At 36.2% G+C, this 12011-nt stretch overlaps 1 protein-coding gene across 1 annotated transcript in view; it reads right to left on the bottom strand.

The window, feature by feature from the left end:
- Nucleotides 1-215: 215 nt before the first annotated feature.
- The window catches only part of LOC114347183 (venom carboxylesterase-6), a 36137-nt gene continuing 24341 nt past the window's right edge, over nt 216-12011 (bottom strand). Inside the window, exons 7-11 of the mRNA XM_050641970.1 lie at nt 11494-11659; nt 9148-9329; nt 5599-5749; nt 608-734; nt 216-535 (exon numbers count right to left, since the gene is read on the bottom strand). Coding sequence (XP_050497927.1) covers nt 346-535; nt 608-734; nt 5599-5749; nt 9148-9329; nt 11494-11659 — 816 coding nt within the window. The 3' untranslated portion in view covers nt 216-345. The remainder of the gene's footprint in view (nt 536-607; nt 735-5598; nt 5750-9147; nt 9330-11493; nt 11660-12011) is intronic.

Here is a 12011-nt window from a genome sequence, read left to right as displayed (position 1 = left end):
TTTATATATTTATTTAATTTTTATTTAATTTTATTTGTTTTTATTTGTTTTGTTGTCCAATCGCATGTTAAGTAGCATATGTTCACCACTTCGATTTGGATTAGCCGTATACTCGTATATTAAATATAACGAATGTATACTTGTTTTCATTGTGATGTTTCTTCTCTTCCATTTTTTCTTTCTATAATCGCTTTATTTCGAAATATCAATACACATTTTAATTATAAATTTTTATTTACTCAAGCATTTTAATATAAAAAATACACGTCAAATCCTGAAATAAAATCAGAACAATTGTCTTTTATAATATAAAGCAATCTATGTGCATTACTGATACTAGATCTCTTACAATTCATCCTTTTTGGTAAACAATCTTTCGTTTTCTTCAATTGGTAAGCTATCCCAAAACTTTTTGTTTCCAATGTGATCTTTTTCTTCTAAGAAAGTCTTCCTGGGACCAGCAATGTGCAGTTGCACCCATGGATCACTTGCCTTCTTCGAAAGAGGTTTCCAGTCTGCACTAACATTTGGTTTTCTAGAAATAAAAAATATATTGAAAATGAGAAATAGCTTTATTAAACTATATGAAAAATAACTATATACCTACCCAGTGTCCATGAATGATGTGAGCATATCTAACATTAGTTTCGTCATTTGTCTATCATCTTCTGTGGATAAGGTGTCCATTTTCGCCGCCTTAAGTGTGTACGCAGTATCGTCTGCATGAGATACACCTGAAAACCAAAGGACTCACTTTATATCAGTGGAAAATATTTTGCATGTTTCCTCGATGCAAATTGTTATTCATTCCAGCTTTATATAGCATCCGTCAGTATTTGGAAAGAGTAGTCTCTTGATGCATTTTGGGTTTTTCTTCTTCTTCTTAAATAATGGTGTAAGACAAGTAGGAGCCCTCTCATCGCCCTTGTTTAACCTCTTGCTGCATTACGCAATGTCCAAAATTGACATCCGCGGGAACCTCAAAACAAAGAGCAAACAAATAGCTGCACATGCGGATGACATCATGATATTTAGCCTGAACGGGACACCATTAAGGGAGACTTCAAATATCAAGAAAGCGATGCGAGATGTAGGATTAAGATCAGAACATAATCAAATATATGGTTACATCAAGGACAAGACGAAACAATAGGAACTTCTTTCAAATAGGGATCCACAGCTTTAAAAAGTTAGTAGAGTTAGGATCCCTAGTAACCGAAAGTAATGCTATAAGTGCAGAAGTAAAGAACAGAATAAGGAAAAGGAAGAAGAGCATATTACGAAAATAGAAAATTGCTAACTTCTAAAACACTAGGATAGAATTGGCAGGTGCAGTTGTACAAAACACTGATTGTTACCCCATTGTTACCTTTGATTGTGAAACATGGACCCTGTTGATGAGATATGAAGATGCGTGAAAAGTTTTGAAAGGAAAGTGCTCAGGAAGATCTTTAGCGTGTCCGGGAGCAGAACGGGGGCAGTAAAATTCGCCTAAACTTTGAGCTCAATAAGTTATTAAACACGACGATATAGTAAAGTTTATTAAATCTCATAAAATTCGTTTACTTGGCCACAATAGACCAAGAGGCCGCCTTAAAAAGCGTTGGATAAAATGTTTCGAGAATGGCCTAAGGATTATGGGAGTTCAGAATTGGAGTAGGGTCACCAATAGCAGCAGGGAATGAAATACGGTTATTGAACAGGCCAAAATCCACAGACTTATTGTAACACTCGAGGAAATTAGAAGTTTTGACAGATTGTCCCAAATAAACCTCAAAGGATAACCATCTTATTTGAATTTACCTATGCTGATGATATGACTCTAGCAGTGTAAGAAGAATATATACATAACACTGAATTCTGACTTTTTATGCTCTGTAATAAGAATTAATTATTTTTCTCAATTATTTATCTCAAAATAAAACTTAAATAAATTTTGTCCATGCAAAAAAATATTAGTTTTTAAAGATGGAGCTAAGAGTTATGTTGGCCGTTTGTTACGTTTTCTTGACTTTGTTTATGGGAATGGAAGCTTGGACCTTAAATGCGGAATCAATGACAAAAATGGAATCATTTGAGTTGTGGGTGTATTCTTCTTCTTGACGGCGATCATGATGACAATCTTCACTTTATATGCAGCAACGCGGAAAGGCTGCACAAATGTTGCATTTAACCAGGTTCTGAGGTTATTTAACCAGGATATTCTTCTTCTTCCTGGACCTCGCTTTCCAAATATTTTTCCTTGCATGATGGCTTGTAGGAGGCCATATCTCGATATATTTCGCATAATGTGTCCAAAGTATTTCACCTTTCGAGATTTGATGGTGGTTAGTACCTCTCGGTTCTTCCCCATTCTTCTAAGGACCGTCTCATTTGTGACCCGATCAGTCCATGGGATTTTAAGGATTCTCCGATATAGCCACATTTCAAATGCTTCCAATTTTCGGCACATATCCTCGTTCAAGGTCCATGATTCAACACCATAGAAAAGGACCGAGAATACGTAGCATCTCAGCATTCTTACTTTTATACCAAGAGAAACGTTGTGGCTTACGGTTGAAGGTTGATCTAGCTTTTCCGTTGCGCGCTCTTATCTCTTGGTTGTTGGTCCTTTCTTCATTTACTATGGTGCCGAGGTAGCTGTCTTCTTCTTCTTGTGCCACTCCTATCGGAGATTGGAAATCATCAAGGCTACCCTGACTTTGTTTACAGCTGACCTAAAAAGTTCATTAGTGGTGCAGCCAAACCACTCTCTCAAATTCCGCATCCACGACATTCTTCTACGGCCTGGATTCCGTTTTCCTTCTATTTTTCCTTGCATTATATTTTGAAGTAATGCGTATTTATGACCTCTCATCAGGTGACCCAAATACTCGAGTTTTCTTCGTTTTATCGTTAATAAAATTTCTGGGTCTCTTCCTATCCTTCGTATTACTTCAAGATTTGTGATTCTTTCAACCCAACTTATCTTTAGCATTCGACGGTAGCACCACATCTCGAAACTTTCAATATTTTTTATGTTGTTCTGTTTGAGAGTCCAGGCCTCTACACCGTATAATAGCGTGTTAAATACGTAGCCACTTAGCATTCTTAATCGTAGAGGGATGCTTATATCTCTGTTGCAGAAGAATTTTCTCATCTTTATGAAGGTGGCCCTGGCAATTTCGATACGTCTTTTTATTTCATTGTTTTGGTCTCCAGTTTCGTTTATTAAAGTTCCCAAGTATTTATAACTTGATACTTTTTCAATTTGAATGCCGTTTATACTAATATGTGCTGGTTGTGTCATGATTTTACTGAAGACCATATACTGGGTTTTTTTGATATTAATGTTTATGCCATAATTGTTGCAAGCAATATTTATGTTTGTAAGTAATCGTTGTAATTCTTCTACTGTTCTTGCAACTAGTACAGTGTCGTCTGCGTATCGAATATTATTTACAACCTCTCCATTGATTACGATTCCTTCATTTGCTTGCAAAAGGGCTTCCTGACAGATGCTTTCACTATATACATTAAATAGCAGTGGTGACAAAATGCATCCCTGTCTTACTCCTCTACGTATTTCTATTGCTTTTGATATCTCGTTTTCTATTTTGATGTTAGCTTTCTGATTCCAATATAAGTTGAGAATTATTCGCAGATCTTTATTATCTATGTCTTTTCTTTCAAGAATGTCTCTTAGCCTATCGTGGCGTACTCTGTCAAACGCTTTTTCAAAATCGATAAAACATGCATGTACTTCTTGATTAACGTCTAGGCATCTTTGTGTAAGAACATTCAAACCGAAGAGAGCTTCTCGAGTACCTAGTCCTTTTCTGAACCCCATCTGTGTATTACTAATATCTGACTCCAACTTTTGATAAACTCAGTTGTGGATGATTTTTAGAAATATCTTTAGTAGATGGCTCATTAAAGATATATTTATGTTCTGAACATTCTTTTGCATTGGATTTCTTTGGCAGTGTAACGAATGTAGACAGCAGCCACTCTTGAGGTATAATACCAGTATTGTATACTGTGTTAAATAAGTGCAATATTATACCTATTGATTCATCATTCAAGAGCTTTAGTAATTCAGTAGGAACCTCATCGGGTCCATTTGCCTTTCCAGTTTTGGAATTTCTAAGTGCCATTTCTACTTCACATTTTAGGATTTCAGGTCCCGTTTCACCATTTACCTTGTCAATGTTATTTCTGTTGTCCTCAAACAATTCTCGTATGTATTCACTCCATCTATTAATTTTTTCTGTTAAGTCTACAATAATATTTCCGTCTTTATCCTTAAGCAAACTTATTTGATGTCTTCTTTGGGTTCCTGTAAGTTCTTTTACTTTTTTATGTATATTGAATGTGTTATACTTTCTTTCATAGTCTTCCATTTCTACACATTGTTCTTTAATCCATGATTCTTTGGCCTTCTTTATTATTTGCTTTATGTTCTTATCAACCTCTCTGTATTTTTCTGAATTATTCTTCAATTTGCGTCTTTTATCCATTAGTTCTAGTATGTCTGGTGTCATCCACACCTTATGTTTCTTTGGAGACTTGGTTAGGTGTTTCTTTCCCGTAGTTCTTATTATAGTGTTTATATACTTCAGTTTTTCATCTATGTTGTCTGTTCTGCGGATTTGGTTTTCTGCTACACTGAGGTCGGTGTTGATTTCTTCGCGCACTGTTTGTCGTCGGTGTTCACTTTTAAGCTGACTTAAGTCTAACGTTGGGATGATGGTTTTTCTCATTTTCTTTGGTCTAGCTTCTAACACAGATACTACTGGATTATGATCCGAACCGATATCAGTTCCAGGGTAAGTTTTAGTAGATTTCACGGCATTACGGTATCTTTTTGTCACCATTATGTAATCTATTTGGTTTCTGATTACTTTTTCTTGTGTGTGTTGAGGTGACGTCCACGTATACAGTCTCCTTGGGGGTAATTTAAAGAATGTATTAGTTATTATTAAATCTTCGCTTTGACAAAACTGAACTAAACGATCACCCCTTTCATTTCTATTACCTAAGCCGTATTCACCGACATTTTCTCCAACTTTACCCTGACCTACCTTGGCGTTCAGGTAGCTGTAGTGCCTCACTATTTCTACAGGGGTTTGGTTGATGTAGAGTTGAGTTGAGTTGTGGGTGTATAGTATAGAAGAATTCTGAAAATATCGTGGACAGAACACGTCACAAACAAAGAGGGTCTGAGAAGGATGAATAAAGAAATGGAACTTTTAAATACAATCCAAAATAGAAAATTGGAATATTTGCTCCAATTGATTATACAGGGAAAGATTCGAGGATAAAGAAACACAGAGAGATGTAGAGATTGTGCAAACTGAGAGAATGGTACGGATGTAAATCAAATGAACTTTTCCGTCTCTAAAGTCCGAATCGCTATAATGATTGCCGAGTATTCAAGTCTGAGTCTATGACATTGTTAACGCCTATAGCATTAATAGACTTGGTTGCTATAATGAAAACCCAGGTTGGTGAAGGTGATTGTGGCTATCTAGCTAAATAGTAACAACACAAACTGCTTATATTCCCAGTTAAACTAAACAATGAGGCAGATAAGTATCTAATACTCTCAATATTTACCTATATCGACACTAGAGTGTGTCTTGTACTCCGACGAACTGTGTGCGCCTCTATAATTAAAGTAATAGGAATATACAGACGATTTTGTAGCTTCCGATTGCAATCGTGCAGCTGTTTCTATATCTTTTATAAATAACCTGTCGCTCAGTATCTAAAAAACAGTAATTATATGTAAGCTGGAATTTTTAAACGAGAGTTACTATAGTGGTCCGACAAGTATTTAGCCTACAAAAAAAAACAAAAATTATGTGAATATTGGTGATTGATTTCTGAACATAGTCTTCTTTTAGCTCGATTCACTTGACCCAGCGATGCTCCAACTTATTTAACCTGTCTGAAAAATTTTCCTCGAGCTTTGCAAAGTAGGCTTCCGTGGCGACGATGAACTTTTCATTCGACTTAAATTTCTGCCCGGCGAGTAACTTGTTAAGTTTGAGAACAAAAATATAAGTCGTACAGGGACAAATATGGTGGATGGGGCAGCAGTTAGTAGCCCTTCTTCTTCTTCTTCTTTTGCCCTTTAATTCGTCCAATTCTGAACATAGGCTTCCCCCAGTTTCCTCCATTCGCTTCTGTTTAGTGCTTTCTGTTTCCAGTGCGTTCCTCCTATCTTTTTAATGTCGTCTCCCCATCTCATCTGGGGTCGTCCTCTTGCTCTCTTTCCTGTCCATGGTCTCCATTGTTGTATCGTGCTATTCCACCTATTGTCCGTTTGTCTAGCGTTATGACCTGCGAAGCTCCATTTTAGCCTGGTTATATGTTGACCTGCGTCTTTGACTTTTGTTCTATTTCTGACCCAGTTGTTTTGCTTTTTGTCTGTCAATTTTACTCCTAACATTGCTCTCTCCATGGCTCTTTGTGTCTTTATTATTTTATCCATGTTTGCCTTGGTCAAGGTCCATGTTTGGCATGCGTATGTGAGAATTGGGAGTATGCACTGGTCAAACACTCTTGTTTTTAAGTATTGTTGTATTTTTTTTTATTCTTTAGGACCCATTTTAATTTTCCAAATCCTGCCCAGGCTAATCTGACCCTTCTTTTTACCTCCGCTGTTTGGTTTTCCTTATTTATTTTTATAATCTGTCCCAAATATATATAATCATTAACCGCTTCTATTGTGGTGTCGTTTAGTATTACGTTTCTATTGTCTTGTGTGTTTGTCATTGTTTTTGTTTTGGCAAAATTCATTTTTAGATCTATTTGTTCGGATTCATTTGCTAGTTCGGTTAGCATGGTTTGTAGTTCTTCAAAACTTGATGCTATGACTATTACATCGTCTGCATATCTTAGGTGGTTTAGTTTCTTTCCATTTATGTTTATTCCCATGTTTGTCCATTCCATTGTTTTGAAAACATCTTCCAGTGCTAATGTAAATAGTTTAGGAGAAATAACATCTCCCTGTCGCACTCCTCTGTTAATTGGTATGGGTTTTGTGGTTTCTTCCAATTGTACTGTCATTGTTGCTTTCTTATATATATTATGTATTAGCATTCTGTATCTGGAATCTATTCGACAGTTGTTTATAGCTTTTTCTATTGCCCACATTTCCACGCTGTCAAATGCTTTTTCGTAGTCAACGAACGCTAAGTGCAGATCTATATGGTATTCGTTAGCTTTTTCTATTAGTGTCCTAATTGTTAGAAGATGGTCAGTGGTGCTATATCCCTTTCGGAATCCTGCCTGCTCTACGGGTTGATACGAGTCCAATTTGTGTGTTAGTCTGTTGTTGATAATCCTCATGAATAGTTTATACGTTTGCGACAGCAGTGAGATGGGTCTGTAATTTTTTATGTCCTTTCTGTCGCCTTTCTTAAATAGCAGGATTGTAAGACTTTCGTTCCATTCGTCGGGTATTTCTCCTTTATGTAGACACTGATTAAACAGATTTCTTAATGTTTGTAAGATTTCTTCTTTCCCTTCTTTCAACATTTCAGCAAGGATTCCATCTGGTCCTGGTGCTTTGTTGTTCTTTAATTGTGATAGTGCTGCTTCTATTTCATAATTTTCTATTTTTGGTAGTGTTTCTGAGTTTACATTCGTGATTGTTTTCTTGATATATTCCTGAGTGTTGAAGTTTGCGTCTTTCTTTGAGGTGTATAGTTCTTTATAAAACCTTTAAAAGTAGCCCAATTCGACCAATTTGGTCACGGAAACGGAGAAGGTGTGTTATCATGGTGAAAGAGCACTTTTTTCTTCATTAAATAGTACCGTTTTTCTGCAAATCGGCATCGAATCGGCGTAATGATTCGGTATAGTCGAACCTTGTGACGGTATTGCCCTTTTCTAAGAAGTGGATGGACATCTTCTGAATCCCAGAAAACGATCGCCACCACCTTTCCGGCCGATGGGAGCCTCTTCGTAGCACGTTCGCTGGTTGAAGTCCAGCTTTTCCACTCTTCCTTGGACTCTGGTGTGTACCAGTGGATCCATGTTTCGTCGAGGGTTATTAAACAATGTAAAAGCTCATTTAGATTACGCTCAAACAGCTTCAAACGCTGTCCTGACTGAAGTAGTGTCACGGTTGCGCTTGTTATCCAAATTTTCATGCAGGATATTGAGCACACGCAATCTATTGAGATGCCTATTGTCTCAGCTATCGTGCGCACGTTTAGTCGGCGGTTTGCGTGCCAATACCATATTGTGAATTTTTTTCACGTTACCCTCCGCTTAAGCTCATTTGGGGCATAAAGGGGAGCACAAAAAGCGACGTACGACTGCGTTGAAACTCGTTAAACTAATTTTTAACGATTGCTATCGAAGAAGAAGATTCGCCGTATACAGCATCCAAGAGCTCTTTGATTTCGCTGTGCCATTTCCCTTTCAAAAACAATTGTTCTTTTTCCATTTTTCTAAAATCCTCAGATACACCCGCTTCTATACGCGGCCAAAACAAAACTGTTAGATTTGGCTGAAATTTTGACATCGGCCGTCTACGAGAATGTAGTACGTACCTAAGTATATATAGTTCATGCCAAACCCTTTTTTCAGTGCTTCATTAATTTTGACGTCATATAGGATTTTAAGAATGTGGCAAATAATTGCATGCCATTTTACTTAAATCTGACAATTGCCAGAATATTTATATTTAAGTAAGAAATCGCCAATAAAAAGAGAAAGAAGAAGAAGATAATGATATGAATATAAATATTTACATACATATTTGCCTGAATGTTAATTTAAAATATTTTATTGAAAAAATATATCAATATAAAATGAAGTTCTCGCTATAAAATGTCGAAATATACTAACCTAGAATAACAATAATTGTAATTTTACCTATTGACATTGTGAAAGTATGCAACTACCCCTCAACGAACACATAATTTTCTGAGTTCTATGTACCTATGTATAATAATCACGGACGTACATTTTTATTTGCAATTTAATGCGTTACAGAGAATTCGATAAACTATGACGCACTGAAAGAAGAGTTTGGTATTAACTATACGATACTAGATCTCTCTTTCGAGAGTAGCGCCATCGGTCGGTTAGTGTAAATACTTATCGGATCACCTAGCCCTAGCATATGTATAATAATATGTATATTACCTTAACAAATTTAGCATAATCGCGTCTACTGACTGGCGTTTTCTTAAGATATTCCTGTCTGATTTTTTGACTGACTTTATCCATTTGATATTTTGGCACCGATTCATGGTAATGTAAAATTAAGGGCATTATGCTATCCCAGTTTTTATCCAAGTACTCAGTATATTCGTCAAAGTAAAAATCTGTAAGCAAATGTTTCTCATTTATATTATAGTTTGAAAAATGAAAGTCATCATTGAATCATTGAAAATGAAAGTCAACATCATTTTTATATAAGCTGCGGCTTAGCCAAAAATTGTCGAACCTGACCTACTCCTCAGCCCAGAATACCTATAACGAGATATTAAATAAAATCAATGAAGCAGCTTATGAAGCGCTCGGCACAGTGGAAAGGAACAAAAAGAATACTCCATTGTGGTGGACAGATGACATTGCTAATGCAGTACATAACAAGAAACAAGTGTATCAAAAATGGCTGCAAACAAATGACCCAGATGATAGACGAACGTATGCAAGATCAAACAGAGAAGTAAAAAATCTAGTAACGAAAGCAAAAAATAATTCCTGGGCAAGTAAATGCGAAGAGCTCAACAAATATATAGGGTCAACAAGATCAAGAGAAGCATGGAAAACGATAAAAAATCTGAGAACAAACAGAAAAGAGACTAGTAGAATAGATTTAATAGAAGAAAGATCTTGGATCGAATATTACTCGCAACTTTTGACTGAAACAAGACCGCAATTCACGAACATCAGTACAACAACATATGAAGTAGAATACGATGAAGACGATGAAATAACAGTACAGGAAGTCGAGAATGCAATACGAACTCTAAAAAATCGAAAGTCATGCGGACCACAAGGAATACCGAACGAATTACTAAAACACAGCCCACAAGTATTACGAGAATTACTTGCGTATGTTTTCACCTTATTCTATAGAGGTCATGATTTACCACATGAGTGGACAAAAGCACATATTAACAATATATACAAAAAAGGAGATAGAAAAAATTGTTCAAACTACAGGGGGCTTAGTGTCATAAACTCACTCTCAAGACTCTATGGAAAAATAATAAAAAATAAAATTGAAAAAGAGATGACAGATGTCGAAGAACAAAATGGCTTTCGTGCAGGCAGATCCTGTATGGACAGCATATTTTCTCTAAAGCAAGTTATTGAGAAAAGATTAGCCCACAACCTTTCCACCCATATAGTTTTTATTGATCTGACAAAGGCATACGATAGTGTACCACTTTCAATGCTCTGGATAGCAATGGAAAAACAAGGAATAAGCAAAAAAATATACAAGCAGTAAAACAGCTTTCCAAAAATATGACGGTAAACATTAAAACTGGAAACAAATTAACGAGAGAAATTCCTATTAGTAAGGGCCTAAAGCAAGGCTGCTGCATAGCACCTACACTCTTTAAAATATATTTAACTGAGGCACTCTCACTGTGGAGAAGAAAGTGCTGCAATATGGGCATCCCAATCGATGACGATAGATTGTACACAATACACTTCGCTGACGACCAAGCCATTCTAGCTGAAGACGAGAGTGATATAGACTATATGCTCAGAAAACTGGAAGAGGAGTACACTAAGTGGGGCCTTACAATTAATATACAAAAAACCGAGTACTTAGTTGTAGGAGAAACACCAGAATGCCTGCAAATTGAAATGGGAACTATAAATCCAACAGAAGTCTTCAAATACTTAGGAGTCCAAATATCTCCAAAAGCAGGGAGTAACGACGAAATACATTCTAGGATTGGCCAAGCAAGATCAGCCACCAGACAGCTACACGGACTATTGTGGAGTAATAAAATAACAAAAGAAAATAAAAGAAGAATGTATAAAACAATAATAGAAAGTATTGGGTTGTACGGCGCTGAACTCTGGGAAATCAACCAAAGAAACAAGTCAAAAATCAAGGCGATGGAAATGAACTATTGGAGACGATGTTGCCGACTCACTAGACTTGATAGGGTGAGAAACGAAGACATTAGGAGACAAATGGAAATCGATCTAGATATAATAGACACAATCGAAGCCAAAAGACTTAACTGGTATGGACACCTTCAGAGAATGCCTGAAAATAGATGGCCGAAAAAAATAGAAAAATGGACTCCACCCACAAGAAGAAAACGAGGTAGACCAAGACGATCCTGGAGAGAAGATGTCGAAGATGCAATGACCGCCAGAGACTTAAAAACTGAAGATTGCTTCGACAGGAATCGCTGGAAATTAGGATGCGAGAAGCGGCGACAGCTGTAGAAGACTCGCTTATTATATATATAAAAATGAAAGTGTGAGAGCAATTATCAATTAGAATTAACTTACCAGATGCTGGATATAATCCTTCAGAAGAAGTGTACGAAATCATCCAAGGCAAATCTTGAGTTAGACCTTTTTGTAACAGCAAGAAAGGATGCTCTGGAAAAACTGGATCTTCGGCCCAGCTGTCTACTACCAAACCGAATGGAGAAAATGGATTGTATAGCCAAGGCTGAAATTAGAAGGGGAATTAATATTACAACATCGTTTACCTTGGTATTTTTTTATATGCCATCATTTTTGTTTCCTTACAACGTATATTTTTGGAATCTTTTCCAATATATTTCCTAATTTTCTGATTTTTGTAACATTTTATTTAAAATAATATGACGTAGTGGCAAACTTCTTAAATTGTTCTGTTTTGCTTATGTGTAGAAAGTCAATAGATATCATAAAATACAAGACAAAATGTTTTAAATTAATGACTGGACAGATTACAAAGAATACTCAATTATAATCCAAGAAGCAAAATAGGCATATGAAGACCACGAAAAAGATGGCCACAATACTATTTCGAAGACGGA

The sequence above is a fragment of the Diabrotica virgifera genome, chromosome 1 (genome assembly GCF_917563875.1).
Source record: "Diabrotica virgifera virgifera chromosome 1, PGI_DIABVI_V3a".
NCBI classification, from domain to species: domain Eukaryota; kingdom Metazoa; phylum Arthropoda; class Insecta; order Coleoptera; family Chrysomelidae; genus Diabrotica; species Diabrotica virgifera.
Note: the sequence above shows the minus strand (reverse complement) of the source record. Positions and strands in the feature narration are given on the sequence as shown.